This window comes from Amia ocellicauda, chromosome 4, assembly GCF_036373705.1.
Source record: "Amia ocellicauda isolate fAmiCal2 chromosome 4, fAmiCal2.hap1, whole genome shotgun sequence".
NCBI lineage: Eukaryota > Metazoa > Chordata > Actinopteri > Amiiformes > Amiidae > Amia > Amia ocellicauda.
Window position 1 is genome coordinate 48633103 of NC_089853.1, and position 23503 is coordinate 48656605.

At 37.5% G+C, this 23503-nt stretch overlaps 1 protein-coding gene across 1 annotated transcript; it reads left to right on the forward strand.

The window, feature by feature from the left end:
• The first annotated feature begins 1460 nt into the window (after positions 1-1460).
• LOC136748685 (neuritin) lies at positions 1461-22917 on the forward strand. The gene is made up of 3 exons (XM_066702652.1): positions 1461-2434; positions 14507-14654; positions 18050-22917. The coding sequence occupies exons 1-3, from the start codon at positions 2383-2385 to the stop codon at positions 18282-18284; spliced, it is 435 nt and encodes a 144-aa protein (XP_066558749.1). The 5' UTR covers positions 1461-2382; the 3' UTR covers positions 18285-22917.
• Positions 22918-23503: the final 586 nt, after the last annotated feature.

Below are 23503 nucleotides of genomic sequence, written 5' to 3' on the forward strand. Positions count from 1 at the left end.
GACAATTATGTGTTTTATGTAGCTTTATGTTTTATGTCTCATTTGTCTAAGTGGAATTGTATTCAAGAAGGAATTGTGAAAAGGCACAAAGTGTATATATAGTAAACTGGTATACAAGATATATGGAAAACAATACAAAATTCCAAAGGGTACACTTGCAACAATAAAAATGTTTCTGTTTCTTGTCATTACATGTGTGACAAATGTGTATATTATAAATAATTAAATCAAACTTAAATTGCGTGTTTAGGCAAACACAACTGTAGTGTTGTGTACTAGGGTCTGCAAACCTATTGCTAAACGCGAGGAACAGAATTGATAATGTTTCGGCTCCCAATGCAGAAAGTACTGGAAAAACCCAACAGAAGACCTACGTGAAAATATGGTGTATGTGTGTATATATATATATATATATATATATATATATATATATATATATATTAGCTACATATTGGAATGCATCTAATTTCAGTAGGCAAATATAGAGTTGTCGGTGATTCATTGAATAAGCTAAAATGTCCTACATGTTAAATAATCGATAGTTTAGGGTATGTGTGCCACTTTTCTTAGTGTACATGTATTGTAATGTAAACTTTATTGGCATATAAGACAGTACTAACAAATACTTATAAATTACTCGTCAAACAAAGTCTGTGTTTTTGTGATTATTTTTGGCAAACAATGTTTAGTGTGTTGCGAAACTTCAATAATAATGAAACTTCAATGTAATATATATATATATATATGTGTGTGTGTGTGTGTGTGTGTTATTACATGCATAATTGCTATGTACACATATATACATACAATCTGTACATTTGTTTTTTCGTTTAAGTTTGGAGGAAACAAATTGTCAAAATACAATAATACATTGAAAATGTCATATATGGTAAAATAATATATAACAGTATATATAAATAACGTTAAAAGATTGAACACATGTATTTTCTGCTGATGGGTGCATATGTGTTAAGGTGGATGAAGCTGAGGGTCGGGATGAAGAGAAGTGAGATCCAGGTGATCAAAGACTGATACCCAGGCTCATCTCACTGGCCTGTGAGCTCAAAGCTTCTGCCATTATTTCAGAATTGGCATTATCTTTTCCTGAAGGCTTTAAACATCCACGCAAGCAATCCAATTAAGGAACAATGACAAAACTACAGTAAACCGTCTGCTCCGCCCCTTTCTGCATTTTAACTTTGATCTCTGGTCCTCTTTAATCCTTTGAGAAGCTTATATAGAGTCCAGTGTCACGGGTTGTGTTGGTACAAAAAAAAGGACTCCTTCACTCCCCGTTTGATAAAAAGAAGGTGTGGGGGGCGTTTCATTCAGTACGGCCGCCGTTTCAGACCTCGGCAGTGTTTGCTCTGGCAGAAAGATGAGCTAAATTATTAAAATCCACTCAAAGGGATCAATCTCTGGAGTGCAACAGGGAGAGGGGAGTGGAGAAGAGACAGGCAGGAGGGTGGGTGGTGTGGAGTGCTGCGGGGAAAGAGGAGGGGGTTGATGGCGTGAGAAACTGGAGAGAGTCTCTCTCTTCATAGCCATGCCTTTGGTTCGAGATAAGAAATAAAAAAAGAGTGCACAATTCAGTAACTGCTGGGATTTGCAGGAGAGGCGCAGAGCTGTCTGCAGATAGCATCTAACCCTGGTCACCTTGACGACAAAAAAGGGATTCCTGAAGAAAGAAAGAAAGAAAGAAAGAAAGAAAGAAAGAAAGAAAGAAAGAAAGAAAGAAAGAAATTTAAAAAATGAACTTAAAAAAAGACACACACTCCTTCTGCTTATGGACGACATAATATAACATTCCAGAAGCTTTAATAGATGACTGTTCTATTTTAAAGCTAACGAAATTGAATAGAAAAGTATAGTTAAATAGCAGGTGGCCTAAATACACATTAATTCATATATAAAGCTTATGTATGTGTTATATATATATGTAGACTGTAATTCGTGCCTCTGCATCATGGGCCACCAATGAAGAATAATGAAAACGGGTGGTTGGTGTTGCAATGCTCCAGCAAGGAGAGCAAAGTAAGCACATCCAGACTGAAAGAAAGCGACACTTAAAGAAACTGCTGCAGGAAAAGTGCGCCAAGACAGGACCATATAACATCCAGGCGGTATCTCCTTAGGATAATGGAGCGAAGTCTTCTAGTCCATTTGCAGGCTTCGGTGAAAAAGCAAGTTGCCCTGGTGCTCACTTCTCAAGCGCACCTGTAAACGGGCGAAGGATTATTCTCTTATATAGATTGATGTTATTATCGGTGCATATATATCACGTTGCTCGTTTGAATTATTTGCATTTAATACGTTATGCTCGGGTTCGTTGAATTTCCTGCAATGGAGCGTACGTCGAGTTGGATTTGAATAAGAAAGGATATGGGACAGACATCGGCGGAGACACCAACATTAAGTGCAGTCATTGCATTGGGTAAGTCAGAGCACAGTGAATTGCGGTTTGAATCTCTTCCAGGAGGCACAGGGTTAACATTGTCCTGTGCAATGTCTTAAAAATCAAAATCATATAGGCTAATTGTTATTAACACATACTGATCATTTAAACACGAGCAAGGAAATATTGTCTACCTTTGTCGGGACCTGGAATTGTCATATTTTCCAAAGAGAACATTGGAGCATGAATAAATCATTGAGTATTAATGGGAGCGGATTAATAATGTATGATATACGTGAAGTCGCTCAGAATAGAGGCGCGAATGCAAGGTTAATTCAGATAATACATTGAAAGAAAATATACATGTGTGTGTGTGTGTGTGTGTGTGTGTTTCGATGAATATCCTTTGTCTTATATACTTGCTATATACTTATGGCAAGACCCTAAATGTGCAACGCTGTACAATTCCAGCAATAATGATTCTCATTCTCAATCTTACACTCCCCCCCACCCCCACCCCCACCCCCACCCCCCACTTTCCACTGCCAGGTGTGTCTGCACAATTTGCCAATTAATATAATACATCCTTTTGTCTCTGGCATTAAAACACAAGAAGGGAATAAATACAATTGGATTTTGATTGAAATTGTATGAAAACGGGAGGGCGTATGTATTATTATGTATTATGTAATTTAAATTATTTTGTTGTGATACTGGATGTTATGTGGCATGAAGAGCGAATATAATATATTTTTGAATTATTATTAAAAACATGTTCAACAGAAAACATAGTGCAACCTGTTATATTTATTCAATAAATGTTAGTTTTCCATTGTTGAATCATATACATTTGTAAATGTGTATCTTTATATTATCACAATAGGTACATCGAAATGTCTACGGTTCTATTAATAATATAGTATATGACAGATGTTTTTTTAAGTGGTATGTTTCAATTCTGTCTTCATTCCAGCAATAATGCAAGTATTATTTCCCAACGATACTATGGATTTAAGTGGTGTGACCCTTCCTTAAAGCAATATAAAGTTTATGAATATGAAAAGACAGAATCAACAACGAAAGATCAGCAGATTATCAAGCACTAAAACACACAAACGTGGATAGAAATAAGAAAAATGGATAACATTTGAAAAAGGCTTTACAAAGCCTAGATCTGAGCATGCTGTGGGTTTGGTGAGAATTCAGACGCACACCTTGTTAAAAGCCCTTTCCAGTTTATAGATTATAATATGGGGTGTACATGTGGACTCGATCGCTTGATTTACTACATTACAGTAGCCCAGTGGAATTGATTTGAGCATCTCAACGACCATGTCGTGTCATTTTTACAATAACCAAGATAAATTAAATATGTTCCTTCGACAAATCACTTTCAAACGTTGACTACATCACAGAAGTACACAATAGCCAGTTTGTAACAGATACAGAAGTTTAATTTAAGATTTTTACGGATTTAAAACGATATAAATAGTAATATCACGATTATAAAGAAATTACGTTTTTCTGCATCGACAAGACAATTATTTGGATATACATTTAACCCCTTCCATATAGGCCATACATATACATTTCTCCTCGGGATAAACGGTTTCTTTCGTTTATAAACTAAAATATACGATCAAATTACATTATAAGGAGAGTTTGCATTAACTTATCATTCATATTTAGAACTTTAAATCTGTTCCTTTGGAAACTATAGACTACAAATCAATTCAAATTTCGGTGGCATTCGATGTAATTGAAGAAAATAAGGTTGAGCTCATAATAAATAAATACATGAATGAATAAATAAATAAATAAATAAATAAATAAATAAACCGGTTATCTTTTGTGTCAATAAAACAGTAACCGATTTTTATTTCGTCCGTGACGTAGGAATGTATATTATTTCGTTTTAAGTAATCGATTCATGCACTTGCAGAAGATGAAAAATACGGACACCCAATTTTTCAAGCGGACTATTGCAATATTGTAACTGAATCAAAGATACGCAGAGGAGCATATAGACTGTTCTGGAATATTTCCACCTACAGTTCCAGTGATTCTGTTAATAAATGGGTCTGCGAGAGTGATGACATGGAGTATGTAATTTGCAGTACAATCTGCACCTCTGTTGTGTGAGATTCCTTTTATCTTGACATCCTAAGAGAACACATGAGAAGAGAGGTCTAGTATTACACGCGTTCAATAACACTTTGCCTTCCCGGACACACGTGTGCTGGCGGATCTTTGTCCGGGCTCAGGCTGGGGGAGCGGGGGTCGTTTTCTTTGGCATCCGAAGCTGCCGTTCACCATCTGTCACAGTGTTACTTCTGATTTACAGCCTCGGCAGGCCTCTTTGTAGCGGCGCTCCGGTGCGCTGTTGCAGGAGAGCGGCGCGTCGGCTCTCGCAGGGCAGGATGTTATGGCGCTGGGCCTGCCGCCTCTCATTAAGACCCGCCGCGCCGCGCAGGTCGGCTCGGCCGCCTCTATTTTGGGATATTGGACCACATGGCGTGGGAATGGTTCTCCGGGTTTGATCGCTACCGGGGCTGCTTCCCCACAGGACTTTTCCGTGTCAAATTAGTGACAACATTAGCTTGTCCACAGCTGCTGCTGCTTAATTAAGGCTCTCCCAGCGCACATAGACTTTCATTAAGCGGTTTTTTTTTTGCAGAACCGCCTTAACGCGTGTTTACTAGTGTTCAATTATAAATCTTCACAATCGCGTAATCGTGTTAACCTAACAGGCTCATTAAATAGGAATGCTTTTTTTTCTAGCCTTTAAAGACTCATCAGATTTGGTGTTTTACATATTTGTTCTACAATAACCTTACACATAAATAAAATCATCGATTTAATTAATACTGCATTTTATTTATGAATTAATGCATTTGCCACATTTTCGGTTGTATTGAAAAATCTTACTTTTTCATTAATCCCGTATTGTTTTAATGTATATTTTAGTATAGAATTACGCATTAATTCAAATTATATATCATTTCGAATTGTTACATGTTTCAATAAATACCTTGAATGTTTGGTATTTATTTGTGTATTTTACAGTTTGTATGTTTTTTCTTTTCCTGTAACGCATTTAAGACAGAAAAGCCGAGGAAATAGTTGAATTAGTCAATTTCTTAGTTACAAAATAACTTGTCTCATGATTAATTCACAGTACATGCCTCCCATGCTGCATTTCAAATTAAGCTAGGCTGTGCTTTATTCAATTACTGTATTGCATGAGTCCAAAATGTACATTTCCAAGATTTAAGTTATTTGTAAGGTCGAGTAGCCTATACTAAAACGACGAGGTAGCCGATAAAACAAAAGCAAGGCATATCTTTCCATATCGTTAGTTTTTGTTGCAGAGCAGCAGATATAAATAAATAAATAAATAAATAAATAAATAAACAACCAGTCTCGATCGACACTCATTGTGGAAATAACCGATTGTTTGCGCTGTTTACTTTAAATAATGCTGTGGTATGGTATTTCTTCAATGTCCTCAAGGGTTCAAGATGATCTTTAAACATATTTAGTACAGAGTGTATCTTAATTTTTGTCGAATATTAAACACAATATATAGTGTGAATGGACCACCAGTGAAAAGTTATTATTTAAACAATCAAAATAAATTATATTACGTCGAATTCGTGTTTGCATATTGATGAGAAAATCATATAGCTCTTCTCGTTGTTGAACTTGTAGTAGAGTCCTATATCGGAAAAAAGGCTTATAAACTTGGATAATGAAGGACAAAATATGTCTTACGAATATCAATTACATAGTTATGGTGTGGGGGGTTGTCACTAGACTGTATCTTGTGGCAAGTTTATTTAAAACGCATAAAACGCGACAATACACAGGCGCATAGGGAATAAATGAGTGTTTCTGAATGCCAGGGCGGACGGGTGCCGAGAGCACTGCCCGTGGACATCCCCTTGAGAGCGCCGGGGTCACGACGGCCCTGGTAGCAGCTGGTGTTGAACAGTCCTGATTAAACCCCAGGGTGTTCTCTATGACAGCTGAGTCACCAATCACTCAGTGATTTATTCATACCCGACAGCCAGGAGATAATCCTCATCGGCAACGTGTCAGACACATCTTTTCTCCTTTACAAGTCAGGTATACCCATGCTTCTTACCTATTACATGGAACACAAATGTCCTATAGTCCTTGCATGCTGTAATTAGTCACTTATTCCAGAGAATTAATGAATCAATTAACAAACAAGAATATAAATAAATAATATTGGCCAAACAAATGACTTAATATTTTTCAGTGCCAACCTATATAACTAATTATAGCAGGTTAGTTGAACCTATACTGCTTTGTTCTTTTTATTGTATAATTTGTCAAGTGCTGAAATAACAATTGATCATTTTGGAATATCACTACATGCTATTGTGTAGTACCTGTCGATTTAATGGGCGAATTATGTCAGTGCAAATGGGAGGCCAATCCACACATATTGCTTGTGTTGCCAGCAGTTATTTTAATGCAGCCACTTTTTGATGAATCTTCATTAGCTATGGGGCAAGGCAGCTTGTTCCAGACACCTACTACTCTTTATATAAAGATGTGCCTCTATTTTATATACAATAGCATTTCATAGACACTTTGAATAGACATTTTGAATCCTTGTATCAAGTCCCCTTGTTTTCCACTCTTTCCAGAATAAAGAGATTCGGTTCGTTTAATCCTTTAAAGTTGACTTTTTCATTGCTTATCGACATTAAAGAAGGACAATGACTATAACACAAACACACAGGTCCTTCTCAAACGTTGTCTCTTGTGAATCATTTCCATAATACTGTTGAAATCACAACTGAGCAATGACCGAGGCTGGCTGTGCTGTAACATTGGCATCACTAAACTATAATTTATTTGCTGTTCGAATGGTGGTCAGAGCAAATTCTTAATCAATTTGTGCTTTATTTGTTGATACTAATGTACGGATAAATCTTTTAATTCAGAACATTGTATACACATCACATATTGTAGAAGTCCTGCCTTCAACACGTTCTCACTGAGCTATACTATACTAATGTATATCAAAAGCCATATTTGTACTGCACATATTATTAACTGTTAAAGACTGGCACATTTTTACACATAGAGTTATGGGGGCTTGCAAATAAGATACCTAGTAATTTAGTTGAAGCTGACTTTCAAGGTTCCTTCACAAAATGTCTGGATTAAATTCTGAGTCTAATTAAAACAAATGAGTGAGAAGGGCTAAAAGCCTCTTATCTTAACATTTAGAACATAAGAACATAAGAAAGGTTACAGATGAGAAGAGGCAATATGAATACGATATTCCCGTCACTCCTGCAATTAGTCTGGTTGCTCTCCTCTGAACTGCCTTCAGAACCGCAATATCGTTCTTGTAGAGCAGTGACCAGAATTTAACCCAGTATTCAATGCTCTGTCACCCATAGAGTGACATTGAACTGGAGGGACACACAGCAGTCTGGAATCAGTGAAGTGAAGGTTATGCCAGATTCGGGTACAAGTTTAGAAGGATAAAAGATCAGTTAGGTAAAGTGCAGCCAGACCATGCACAGCTTTGTACGTCAGAAGAATATTTTTTTAATCAATGTGCAACCTTACAGGCAGCCAGTGTAAGGGGTCCAGAAGAGGAGTAATGTGTTCTCTTGCAAAAGACCCAGCAAGAAACACCTGGACAGGATTCTCACAAATGAGTACTGAATATGTTGAAGTTTTTGAACCAGTTTTTTTAGCTGTGGATGCAGAAAGCATAGTTTGCAGCCTAGCCATGTTTTCTAGGTGGAAAGGTGTGTGATTAAAAAGATAACCTAGTGTCAACAATCACACCCACATTTTTCATTTTGGAACTAAACTCAAACATGGTGCAATCAACCGACACATTCGCAGAATTGGTTTTATGTAATTGATGTGAATACTTAGTCATTTAGCCACGGACACTTGTGAGTTCTTTACACCATTAATGATGCCTTAAGTTCCCCAAAGAAGCAATCTAAGCAGATTAATTGCTGTAGGATCCTCAGTTTATCTGATTAGAATGTTTAGTTTGCCCTCATAATCCAGATACGCATGGCCAGAGATGTGTGTGATATGATTACAGAGTTCTGAGTTCCCTTGAAGTTTTTACTTCTTTAGATGAGCATATATTCAATAAAAATGACTCCTACTTCTTTAAACATAACTGTGAAAAATAAAGCACTGCAGCCAAGAGCCACACTGTAGTTGTTAGCTTGCTGTACACCCAGCATCACTTCACATGCACACAGAATGCCTTTTGCTGTACTGCACAGATAAAGGTCAGTGGCAATACTGTAATATAAACCATAAAGGTACAGTGGACAGTTGCTTAAAGTTGCTTTGTTTCCTTTTTCACATTTTAGAACTGTCTCTTTTAGCAGTTTCTAGACCTCCTTGAGTAACATCATTAGGTACCATAACCATTTCAGAGCACCCTAAAATCGCAAAACTGATCATATTGATTTATATGGCTGGAAAAGCTATTTCAATTCATTATAACAGAAGACAAACTTCTAATAATAGTTTCAGCTTAAATATGCCTGAGGAAGATGGTTTTAAAAAGATTACAATATTTTCAGAAACTGTTTTATTTAAAGGGTGCTTATAAATAGATGCTTAATGGTTACAGTACCTACTGACATCACTTGAGAAGCTGTGGAAAGTTAGTTTACAGTCCCTCTCCAGAGTAGTCATGGCATTTGTGTTGCTTATGTTTTAAAACCTGAGCTCCAAAATGCAATAAACAACACACACTACAGGATCTAAACAGAAAAATGCAAATTGAAATTGAGAAGGTGCAGAAGGTGAATACATGATACTTTTTTAGAAATTACTTTGCAACCAATATATTTTGCTGCATGTGTCTAACAAATGGGTAATGAATGTATTGATCAGTAAAGGAGGGGAGGGAGGACTGGAGAAAAGCTCTCTAAATCACTAGTGGTGTCAGTTGTGAAGGCAGTGGGCTCCAATAAAGTTAGTGTACAATCCCAGGGGGCAGCACACAATTTGCCAAGCATGCCCGGGGTCAGTCTTAAGCTCTGTGATTCTCAGATCATCTCACACCAGCAGCTCCCTGTGGCTTTTTGCCTGCAAGACCAGATTGTAAGTAGTTGCATGGAAGCCTCCAAGAAGTGTAAAAGCTGGTCTATAGGCATACTGCGCTGAGTGGAAAAACAGAGGCTGGCTTTGACAATATTAATGTCAGAGGAAAAGTGCTTGGTCTCGTTCCTCCCGAAGAGAGAGTGATTGCAAGGGAGGGATGATTCAGTTTGGTGTTTTGTAAATGTCGGAAATCCAGATCATATTTGCAGTGTGTTCCTAGGAGTGGGGAATGGAGCAGATTTCTGACCTTTATTCAGTGACTATGCTGGAAACCTCAGGGAGTTTCCCTGCCCCTACAGCAGCATCATTATTCATTGTGATGCAGCGTGTGCTCTGGCACAGCAGGGCCATCATTTCCACAAAGTCATGATGCACTAATCACAAACAAGACCAGGGCAGGCCAGATTAAAATAAAACCTAGACCCACCTGCGTATAGAAAACTATGAAACTGCAAACTCAGTGGTGGAATTTATTTTAAATGTATTTATTCTACTCATAAATATTACTGATAGACAATACATGCATGTAATTGTCTGTTAACAGGTAGATACAAGTTTTGATTCAATCCCAGTCTACCAGGTTCAAAGAGTATTACTGTTAATTAAAGCCAACACATATAAGGTTTTGTTTCACAATCATCAGCAAAGAGTAGAGCAATGGCACCAATGGCATACATTTGGAAAATTCCCAAATGTCTTAATAGTTGCCTCATTAATATTACATTGGGCAAAGATTTTGAACTAGCACTAGAGTAAAGATATAGTTTGGTGTTACTAGAACTATGCTTCATTACCTGCCAAATACTAACCACTTTCCTAATTTTAAGCAACGTCGCTGTCTGCCTACATTTTGGAAGGTAGATCTTGTGCTCTTGTTGTACTTTTTTCTGCTTATGTGTTGAAATGTCACATCCTGAATCACCAAAGAGCTGTCCTCTGGGGTGTTTACAGCAGCCATGATTGTGATTGAGGTTACACTTTCAAGTGTTGAAAATGACTAGAATGACAGAAATAAACTGATAAATCACAGATATGTTACTTCTAAAGTCACTCCTACTGACACATGAGTAACCCAGTCCTTTAAACTGTAATTGTTTGTAACACTAGAGTTGCAACAGCAGTGGAAAAAAATATTCCACAAATGTGGATCTTACCAGACCTCTGGCACAGGTTAATGTGCTATTCATGATATTTTGCATTTAAAGCATAGTGCAACTTTGGACTTTGGCACTTTGGCAGCCTATCACCATTATTCTCATATGAGAGGCACTACTATTCTTGTCCATTTAAATAATTTCTCTAACAATCACTATATACGCTATATATAGTCTATAACATTATATACAGGTATTTTTATATTTTTGATTCCACATAAAACAGATTTGAAAAGTAGCAAGGTAAGTTCTCAAACAAAATTCTTCTAACTTAAAAATGAATTAATACATTTATTATAGAGAGTGATCAAGCAAGAATATGGATCATATTAATTGATGTATTGCCTCATAGAAGGTGTTAGTGCATACTTTGCGTTCATAGCCCTTATGGATATAATTTTAAATACTTTCTGTGTTTAAGAGCAATGCATGTTCCTGTGCTTGTCAGTATGTGGTTTCCAGTTTATGTTGCAGGATTGTCATTCTTATTGTTGCTAAGAGACAAGGTCCAGATAGTGGGAAAATCTGATTTCCAACAGTCTGTATGTTTAAGGTGTGAAAGAAAGTCTAAAATAACAATAACAGAAAACAAGCTGCCAGTGTGAAGCTTAGAATATGTGTTTCGCTCTGTTTTCATACAAAGCACAGCAATGTTTTTTAGGGAATGTATTTTGTTCAATGTTTCTGTACTGGAAAACACACGTCAGGTTTTTGGATCAGCCTCCCATTCCATCAGATCTCTTGAGCACTATCAAAATTGCATCTGCGTTTTTTTTTTGTTTTTTTTGTTCCCTGGTCTGGTTTAATGATTAAAAACAAGATTAATAAAATGCTGCAAAGAATAATTTTGGAGTAGGTGGCACATAGTGATTGTGAATAGATCTCCTCCATTCTTTGTGAAAATTTTGTTTTACTACCTCTATGTTTCATGTCTCCTCTTAACAATTTTTTAACTGCTTAATTGCAGAGTGACTATACAAAGTAATCTGTCAAGACAATGATACAGATTACCAATTTACATATTAGTGAAAATATTAGAGGGGAAGCTAGTTGGGGGGGGGGGTTAATAGGGAAGCACAATTCTACATAGAGAGTCAGATTTGAAACAGCGGACCTACTCTGCTAATAATTGCTTGGGCTTAAACCCCCCACTATCAACTATCAACAGACATTGAATTATTTAGCACTGACTCTTATGTACTCATTAACTGACCATGTCTCTAACAGGTTAGCTGCGTTCTGTCCAGAGCAGCAGCCCAGACAATTCCAGCTCAGCCTGGTTGTAAGTGTAAACAAACCCTGGGAAAGACTGACCTCAGCTGAAGAGGTGCAGAACACAAATAGGACAAAACACCTTGTCCAAACCTGGTAACATCAAGGCCCTGAACATCATGCAGGCTCTATCACATACACCCACACAAGACACATATTTCTACCAAGGGCTGTGGGTTAATTTTGGAAAAGGTGGATATTTTCACATTGAAAGAGGGAACTCTCTGTAACATGGTAGGTCTCTCTACAGCAGATCTTGGTTCAAAGGGATAGCTTCCTAGGAACTCAAGAACATTAGGCTGTATGGAAGGAAGTGCAAGGGTGTCTGATTGCAGCTTTGCTGAGGTGTTCAGTGCCTACACTGTTTCTTCATGGAAGATGTAGACTGGAAGACTAGGTAAAGTACCTTGCTCAAGGGTACAACAGCAGTGCCCACACTGAACCCACAACCCTCCACTCCAGAGTCCAAAGCCCTAACCACTACTCCACAACGCTTGTTGGGGTCAGGGTTTGTAGTTGATTTGTAAATCAGAAATTGACAAAGAACCATATGCAAAAAAAACTGCAGTGGAATGTCTGTGACGTTTGGATTTATCCAAATCATTTGGAAGCTGAAAAATGATTTCCCGATTTAACACAAAATGCTATATTTGTGTATATATATTAATGAAGTGTATGATTACTTCAGATGGGCAAGTTAACACACAGTAACCTCAATCCACTTAACCACCTTTAAGTAGAGAATATATCTGCCTCTTGCTAGTGGAGGACTGAACTACAGGTTACAAAGCCAAGTCACGGTAAACACAACCCCCTTCTTATAAGCAGTGTATCTATAGCACATACCTTAATGACCAATGTATAGTTTCCAAACAAATACTATATTTTTTTTTCAATGGCTTTCTGGGCTCAAGAGATATTGCCCTTTTAATAGAATATGCCATTATTAATCCTCTTTTTCTGTCCAATTGGCATTCAATGACCTCAGATCACCTGCTATTTCAGTAGAATGGAGACCCAAAATTGTGAATGATCACAAAGTTTTAGAGTCTCTCTCTCTCTCTCTCTCTCTCGCTCTCTCTCTCTCTCTCTCTCTCTCTCTCTCTCTCTCTCTCTCTCTCTCCCTCCCTGTTTTTTTGCAGCAAAAAGGAAGGGGAGGGAAGGGGGGAGAGAGCTGACCTACTTTTTCCCAGAATCCTCAGAAATTGTGTCTGAGAACTGAGTCTCACTGGGTGCATGATTGACTGGTTTTTAGGTTTTTTTTATGTGTTATAAGCTGCTATATTTGGTGCAGACTGCAACATTCAGTCTACAAATGTATCGCCCTTTCCTTACCCTTGGGGAAGATATAGTGTTTCTTTTTATACTTAATTATGTTATTCACGATCAGACATAATATGAAAGGAAAAGAAAATACATATTTATCACAAGATCTATTCAATGATAGAAAACAGCTCCTGCACATCTCGCATGGAATACAGACATCTCTTCCCATTTACAACATTTATTTTTAAGTACATGCTGTGGATGTGTACTTCTAAATGTGATTTTCTGCTTAAGATATATTGCATTTACTGACTGTACAGAGTAGCAGTTAAGATGGGGTTCAAGATTAAACACTCTTTCAATGTTTCTGAAGATTTTGATTTAAAAAAAGTATTTAGTTGAAACCAAACATTCTTAATGTGGGCCAGTTATTGTATTATATATTAATTTACAGTATAGTGACCTAAGGCAATGTAAGCATGGAGATAAACATGTAAGAGCTTTTGATAATTATGAGGACTGTGTGCGTGTATGTGTGTGCCCTTGTTTATAACTTTCTATGTGTGATATTTGTCAGAATGTGGGTTAATTATGTTTAAATGATTGTCTATGTGCCATTTTCCCTCTGTCACTCTATATGTGTGTGGTTCATAACTGTCTCTTTGAGTGGGAGTTTGAATAGGAAGTCTATACATTCACCTGTCTGGTCAGTTTCTTTAATGTCTTTTACTTAAGGTCTTATTAACGTATGTCAATACACATGAAAGTTAAATGTTGTTTGAATGTTCTTGAAATTGCAATTTTGGCCAAAAAAACCCTATGAAGTATTTGTTTATTTAGATTTTTTTTTCTCTCTGTGTGCGAGTGCAGTACTGTGCATAGACATTTTGTGAGGCAGGGGCTCAAGCTAAAAAAAGGGCACCCTGTCCAGGTCGGGGTGGGGGGGGGCGGTTGGGTGTGGAAGCTGCCTAAGTGCGGTCCGGGGGGGCAGCTGCCAAATTGCGGTCCGGGGGGGTGAAGCTTTTTGCTTTTTCTTACCTGCATGTAATACCTTACACTTGTCTGCAGGTAACAAAAATGTCCACTATAATTACACTATGGGAGGAATAGAACTAGATGAAGCAACGCATGAGAAAGACCTAGGAGTCTATGTGGACTCCTCACTTTCTCCATCCAAACAATGTGGGGAAGCAATAAAAAAGACAAACAGAATGCTAGGATATATTGTCAAAAGTGTGTGCTACACTGTGTGCCTCAGTGTGTTAACCGTTTCCTCTCTGCACAGTGCTCCTGGCAGTGGCTGGGGTGTCAGCGGAGGTGAAGTGTGGGAATATTTACAAGGGATTCTCGGACTGCGTGCTGCAGCTGGGGGAGAACATGGCCAACTACCAGGAGGATGAGAACAGCGAGAGGGGAGTGCAAGCTGTCTGCAGGTAAAGGAGGTGTTCTAGTAAAATAGTGTGATTAAAGAGCAATCAACAACAACAACAACAACAACAACAACAAAAAACAAAAAAAGCAGTGCAGATCCCCTACAATTGTATGTTTTAAGTCAGTGAAGTGAACCGATCTGGCCAGTTACAGTCTACTTTGCACAGCTGACGGAAGCAGGATGTTAAAAGATGCAGCATTTGGTCATGGAGTGTGCCGAGAGGCTTTGAAAAAAGTGTGTGAAAGGAACAGCTTAAAGGAACTTAATCACTTTAATTTTCAACAGAGGATAGGTCAAGGAGATTTAATTGAGGTACTGAAAATCAGGAATGAGGTGGAAAACATTAACCCCAAGGACTGCTTTGTACTCAACAATAAAACAAGGACAAGAAGTCACACATTGAAATTAAAGTTAAAACTGAAATAGGAAGAATTCCCTTAAATTAAAACATTTTTAGAAATTAAACAAGCTACCCAGCCATGTATTTGAAGTTGGCTTTTTGAGTTTTTTCACAAATTATTAGCTACTAAATAAGTGTGAATATTGAACATCAGAACAACAGGTCTATATGAAGTGCTTAACATGTGATTGGATTCATTAAAGTAGTATTTTTATTAATAAGAAATACCATAATAAACACATCCACTACAATAAGTTAATGTAGCCCCCTTAGGAAACCTTTAGTACAAGTTGTCATTTTTTCTTCATCCATTACAAATTATAATTGTAATGAACAATTAGGTCTGGAAAAAAATACAGTAAAACAAGATCTGCATTCTCTTTTACCTGTACTTACATTATGCAACAATTAAAAATACATTTATCAAACTACTTATTTACAGAATCTACACTAAAACATAAAATACCAACATATATAATTTTAAGGGAATCATACACTACAGTAATAATAACTAGTATCATTTTTCAATAAGTGGTACCTCTCAGTACAAGGGTAATATTAAGGCTAGTAAATTGTGTATTCAGAGTTTAGGTACTCTCTCTCTTTTTAATTTAATGTGTTTTCTGTTATGACAGGGGTTGTGTTTGCAACTCCTTAGAAATTAGTGGTGGGGCAATCATTAATATACTAAGACTAAAGCAGTGTTCAACATAAATATATAATTGATAAAACAAAGTATAAATGAATACATAAATATAAAAAAATGAACTAATTCACTATTTCAAATGAAGGGTTTGTATACCTTCAACTAAAACTGTGGTACAACAGAAAAAGCCATTATGACACTGTGTAGACTCTCACTATCACAGGTAATGCACAGAAGCAATCAATAGGGGAAATAATATTATTGGATATACAGTGCACAACATAGAACAGTAGTCTTCAACCCTGTTCCCAGAGACCCCAATAGTTAGTTTTATAGATCACCACAATGCAGCAATATATAATGTCTGGGAACACATGTAATCCATCAATTAAACATGTCCAGTCACCTGAAGTCCTTGAGGACTGGTCAGGGCTCTGGACTCCTGAGTGGAAGGCCTTGGATCTAATCCCAGGTGGGGGACATTCCCAGTAAAAAAACAGCTGTATACATGGGTAATTAGATTAGGCCACACCTGAATCCTTTTCTGTATACATTAAAATACTATCTCACAAAATGGGTTCACATAACAGCCCCTTCCACAATGCATATATTCTTGAGCTATTACATTTCTTCCTGAGTCTCACTGGAATATGTGAAAAGTGTACTGAGGAAGCCAGAAGATATGGATTGTTAAGACATCTGAAGAGCCTACAATACCTAACAACCCCTTTCTCCAGACAAGCTTGCCCATCCTTATTCCGGTCTATGAAAGCTCATTGCTGCATGTTAGACAGGAAATGGAGACCCTCAACGTTGAGTAAATCACCATCAGATTTTGTGATTTTGAAAGCTAGACCTCGGGGGCCAAAGAATTTCTGTATTTCATTCAACCTGAGCTCTTAATTATTCCCTTGACCTTTATTATTCATTCAACTGGAAGTAATAAAAACCCATTTGTAGGTCTAATGCAGGTGATGATTTAAATAGAACCTGCTAGATTATGGCCCTTAGGAGGTGTATTTGAACAAAACTACACAAAACTAGCAGTGCATTCTCTGAGATCTAATAAAATCTCAATACATTTCTCAGTGCCCCGACCCAGACAGATCCAACACTGTTCTACTGAGTTTCTGATTGATTTCTGAACCCCTTTTTGAACTTCTCCACTGAAACAGCCTCAGCTGAAAATGCAATTGTTTTCTGGATTGCTTTGTTGATTTATCTATTTTGAACTCTATTAGATCCTTCTCCTTGGATGTAATTGATCAAATACTGGTGTCTGTTCCACATACACTAGGCCATGTTGCAGCTATTACTAATTATTACTATTATTATATGTCTCGGAGTGAGATATTGTGCTGTTAGGCTATTGAACTCTGTTCCTAAGAAAACCAGAGAGAAAATCACTGCTCTTAGATTCCAGTTAAAAACATTCCTCTATTAGAAAGCTCACTATTTATAGATTTTTATTGTCCCATGATCCTTATTATATTTTCTTGAACTATTTCATTATTTATTTGACTGATTGTATTATTTCTGCAGTCTGAACTTGTTAAATTACATTGTGCAATGATTTGAGATGCTTTATACTTTCAACTATTTCATACTATTTCAACTCAAATATGTGTATGAGTGCATTTTAACTATTTTAGTCTAATTAGCCAGTCAGCATGCTATTTATTAATCATATTAATAATATTATTAATTAAAATAAATTATATTAACTATGCTCAGGTATATAACAAACAACACAACAGGTTATAAATGGAATTTATGATTCAATGTCAGGATTCAAATTCAACTCCGATTCAACACTTTCGGTTCTGCCCAATAAAGTATAAATACCCTGTCCTGATCACATGCCCCAGCATTGGACATATTAATTGCATTACCCAAGTGTTCCCATTTTTGGATACAGTCTCCTCACCTGTCCCCTAACTCTGGCTTACTTTCCTCATACCCGTACCATTTTCTGCACTTTATAAACCACAATGAGCTTATATTCGGCTTTGGCGGTACAGGAACCAGCTTAACTCTTTTGGGAGTTTGATGGTCTGAACCCGGCACCAGTCAAGTGAGTTCAGCCGAACCTCTGTACATTCACACCTCACACCAAATCACAATCAGTGTGTTGTAAACTTCTGAGTCAATGTAATATGTAATACTACTGTAATATATTTTCATTATTTCCTCTTATGATTTATAAATATACTGAATATGTACTTGAGTACACCGATACAGGTGAACGGGTGTTCTTGTGTGTGTCTGGGGGGTGGCGGGTGGGGGGTGGTTCTGTTCCACTCTCTCCATGGCTGACAGTCTCGTGTGTGGCTTGCTGTTCTCTCCTAAGCCACTGGGAGGAGTTCCACCTGTGTGCCACCACAGCCCTGTCGGAGTGCCAGGAAGAGGTGGGGCGGATCTGGGAGACACTGAAGGAGGACTCCAAGAAGATCCGTTTCCAGGGCAGCCTGTTCGACCTGTGCAGCTCCAACACAGCCCCCGGCCTGGGCTCAGCCTCACACACTCTCCCCCTGCTCCTGCTCCTGCTGCTGTGTCTGGGGGCTCTGGCCTGGCTCCCACTATAGACACCACCCCCTCTGCTTTCCTGCCCTAGTGTACCCCCAATACCTATTTGGTCATTTATTAAATGCTCACAGTGGTTAGTGAGGCAAGGGGTGGCGGTGGAATGGGTTCTAATTGTAAGTCAAATCACTTTTTTACTTTTTGGTCTGTGTGTTGTTTTTTTTAATTTGTATTAACAAAGAGCAGCTACACTACTTGACAATCAACTCCTTCGTAGAGAGAAGATGTGCCCTCTTCTCCCACCCCTGTTCCTGAACCCTGATTAGAGGGACAGGGGTGTTCCCAAGAAACCAAAAACTTTTTTTCTCACATTCTGTGCTTATAGGAATATATTTGGTTGTCCTTTTCACGTCATTACTACGCTTGCTTCATCTCAACATATTTTGTTTTAGAAAGGCAGAATTTACCGTAACACAATGCTTGACATTCAAAGCTTCTGACTTTTTTCGTTTTCTTGAAGTTGAGCCCTGTTGACTGCGTTGTTAGAGTTGCTGTAGACAAGGAGGTTATCTATGAAATATAATCATTTTATTTAGGATTTCCACTTGAAATGTGTCAATCCTACAATGTATACTTGCATCCATCCATTTAGTGGATTTGGGAGAGGGATGCATTTCTTCAGTTTTTCATTTACACACTGTGATGCAATGTGCAGGAGAAATAATTCCATAATATGTCCTCACATTCTGTTGGCAGGATCTCCAGTTCAACATGGCTGTGTCGTTAGCTTTCATCAGGGCAAAGGACTGTGTAAAAGAAGTTGGAATGTTAATGGGATCAAATAAACAACTTTAGGGAAACACTTTGCTTTACTAGGCAAAGGTAATTATGGTACCTTTATTATGGTAAAACCTGTGCTTCCTAAAAAATAATAAATAAATAGAAAAGTGGAGCAAGCTTAAAAGGTAAATTCACATTAAATAAAAATGAAAATCTAAACAATCCCATCTCTCTGTTCTGAATGTATTAAGTATTTTTATACTAATTGTATGCTCCAGAATATCTGTATCAGTCCATACATCTGTGGAGGAGGAATTGTGGTGGTGGCAGAGACCAATTTTTGTGCCCCCATGTCATATATTTGTGCATGTCTGTTTATAGATATAAAAGGAACTTGAAGTGTTCATTGGTTGGAAATGATCATTTTACTTCTGAAGTATTTCCCCCCTGCAAACACAGCGCAGGCAAACCGTGTTTGTCACACAGAAAAATTAGTATATACACAGAGGCTGAGGAGCTTCCACGCTGGACTGGGCATGTGCCATTACATGCAAAAGGAACTAAGGGACTAAGGCTATTGCATTGAGGAGTCTGGGACATTGGCAGAGTGCTGTTATACAGATATGTTGGAGCATACAATTATTATAGAATGACTGAATCCATTCAAAGAGCAATATGGCATGGTTTATGTTTTCATTTTTTTAAATGTGTAAATATACTTCATTCCTAAATGCTAGCACCTTAAAATGCCCCCATCTTGGCTGGGGAGAGCAAATCTGACATTCTCACATCCCGGTGAAATCTCTAGTCATTTTGGGCACATAGAGGCTTGCGGGGGGGGTTACCGGCATTGAGGCTACTGCAGATGTAAGAAGTTGTAATTAATAGGGCATATGTTTTTATTAACTGCTTTTTAATGACTAGGGTCATACACTAGAGAATCTAACACACTTGAATTTGTTTGGCTGCTAGCAAAGAACCACAGAAAAGGACTATAACAGTGTAACAGCTGTTGAGTGAAAGTGAAATGACCTCACTACACCCCTCACTGTGCACTGGTCTGACCCACAACCCATATTGCTTGTACCAGGGGCTCATTGCATTCATGAGCTTGTTACAGTGCTGTAGTCCCCAATCAATCAATATACCTTCAATATACACATACGATTATTTCCTTTGAATCCAAACATTCCATTCCAAATATTTTCAATTTTGTATTACCTAATTGGTAGTTCCAATCCATGATTTAATTGAAATATTGAAACAAATGATGTTTAGGTTTTGTAAATCCTGGTGATTATTAAGGTGATAATTGGCCTCAGAAATCAGAGTGGGAACATAATTATTCTGGATTGAAAATACACAGGTGGAGGGTGAACCATACAGCCTAGACTTGCTAGTAGATGGTATTCAAGTTGCATTTGCTTAATTTTAGTCACAACCTTATTCATATCCATACTAATATTGTGGATTTGTAGATGTGTCTCAGTGTTTGAGTCTAAGGGAATTGCTCTTAGTGCCCAGGCTGAAGAAGTAAAAAAGCCAATACAAAAACAAAAACAAAGCATGATCAACAAAGACAACCATACAAAAACTCAGCTTCAGTTAATCCAGCTGAGCTGCTATGTATTTTCTGTGTACAGTTTTCTGCATTGATAAAATCACCCATTAACAAATGACAAAGCTGTAGGTAGTATGTTGCTTCCTCACCGTATACTGATTTTTAGCCCCTCCCATTTGAGCTTATTTCCAAAGTCTAATATGATCTCAGGCACATCTCCACAAAAGAGCTTTTTTACCCTTTCACATGAGTGATATTTTAATATCTGATGATAACAACTATTCCAAACACAATCACTCACTCGTCATCGCTAAGGTAATAACAGGAAATCCATTTGATCTCAGGTTTTAGGTTGGTTTATTATTAAGGCCCTGCACAGCACAATTTCAAATGACATTTAGAAACCTCAGGCAGTCAGTTGAGACATTCCAATGATAAGGATCTAAAGAACATCAACCTTATTATAAAATATCTTCTAATAATGCAGATCATGATTATATGATATAATCTTTTTCATATAAAGCTTACCAGCTGAATAACATGAAAACAGAAATGGTACCGTTAATAAATAAATAACCCAATTTGATGATTTCTTAAAAGTCTCCCTCTTCTGTCTCATTGCACTGTGCTGATTCAAAACTTGAGGAACTGGACTGAAAACCAAGTCATGGCAATTTATCTGGAATTTCTCAGCACCTTAATCATAACACACAGGGCATCAATTTCTAGACTTTTTATACACTTTTGCATGTGTATTATGTCCGAATCCAAACACACACGAAAGTGAACCATGGGTCTAAACCAGGGGTTCCCAAACCGGTCCTGGACGACCCCTGCCTTGCTGGTTTTTGCTCTTAATGACATAATTGAGCCTCATTGTTAGTTCAATTAAGGAATCAATTAAGCAATCTCAGTTGGAACAAAAAACAGCAGGACAGGGGGTCCTCCAGGATCGGTTTGGAAATCCCTGGTCTTCACAATGCTTTTCCCACGTGTGTGGTTTTCTGTGTAGCACATTCACGGTCTTTTCAACATTGTCATCAAACAGCAGATAACAGTCAGACAGGAGAGTGGAGAAGAGGGTTGACGGAAGTGAAATGGCTGAAGCTGATGATAACTGTTGACTCATTTGATGACCAACATTACACCCTAGCTGTCAATTCTGAGAATGCTCAGTCTGTGGCTCTTTTTGCTTCCAGTGAAAACCAATGTGCCCCAGTCTGCGTTGGATCAACAATACTCATCAGAATATACCCCCAGGCAGCTACACACCAACCCTATTCCCACTTTGAAAGAAGCTTGTTAAAAGAACAGCTCAGTTACTGGGAATAAGACCATAGCTCAGCCACATGCTGGAATGAGTGAATGAGTGAGTGAGTTACTCTGTGTGCGTGTATTACTCATTAGCCACGTCTCATTGGCATAAAATCTGGCAAGATGCCAAAGTACCCTCGTCTTCCCCTACATGGAATGCCAAGAAGTGAGATTTAATTACATAAAAAAAGAAAAATATATTATCATTATTATTATTTGTGTAATTGTGTTTATTTTTTCCTTTAAATATTATAATAAAAATGTGGATTTCTGCATGGTTTTGTCTTGAAGAGTATTAGACACATAGAGCTGTTTCTGGTGCCTTGTCTTTTTTCTGGTGTTTGCTCTAATTGAGTGCTGGCCAGCTCCTAATATAACTGTTAAAACTGTCACTGTGCAATAAAGGGGGTGTTAATCAATCCCTTCATTATGATTGAGTTACTGACAGCACTTTTAAGATGGCCTGGTCTACAGTGAATAAGAAAAATCAGTGTGTATGTGATTATGTCAGTCTGCAGTTACCATCAGTTTTTAATTGTCTGTATTTGTATAATTCACTCATAGTCTCTATCAAGGTATCTATATTTTTGTTGCTGTGGCTCAACTGGTGTTGATTAAGATCCTCAACCTAAACAACACCGACAACAAATGTTGATTCATAGTTGCCAGAACTAAGTAAGCATGATCCATTTTAATTCACATGAATGAGAGAAACATTAAGAAAATACTGACTGAATTAACTAACACACAGATTAGGCTCTTCCAATGTGTATTTTATACTGTTACTTAAAGTAATTTAAAGGTGTTGACTAGCTTTGGGCACTGAGGTATATCAATATCTATATCTATAAATATATATATACCAGCAACAGAGGGCGGACGTCTGCAGCAGTTAGGGCCACACCAGAAAAAGGATACTGCACCACTTTGTAGTAAAATACAGTTCTGGTTAAAATGATTTAACTTAATAAATTAAAAAAGAAAAACAACAACAATGCTTTATGGAGAAGTGCAAATGAATGTACCATAAAAAAGTTCAATGTAAACTCTAAAAAAAGTATATTTATTAAATATTTCTATTACAAAACAATGAAACCATCTGTGTGTGTGTCTGTCTTCTATTGAAAACCTGCTCGTTAGGGCAAGCAGTTTACTACAGGTCTTAAAATCCATCTGGTAACTTTTTAAGTCTTCAGAAGAAAACATCAACCCGTCTTCAGCTTCTATTTAAATTAAGAAAATGCAAACCTACCTCCTTTTGAGCTCTAAATATACACAGGACAATATTTTTTTGACGGCTTTCCAAAGCACCCCAAAGATTTCCATAAACACTGTACCTTTTAGAATGTGTAGCACTATTTGTGCCCTTCATCATCCACTCTTCTTTAGTGTTCTTTACCATCACCCCAAGCCCTTTATATATCCCCTACCTCCTTAGCTACTTCTTGTTTCCATAAGCTTGGACATGCATCATACTGTCCGAGTCCCATTGAAGTCTCTCTATAACTCAAACCCTGTAGCTACTCTGTGGACAAATGCATCTTGTAAGACAGAGCTAGAAAAGTCAGTTGTAGTTCAACCCTGTGCTCTTTTAAGAGCATTTAGGTCTAGATTCTTAGGCTGATC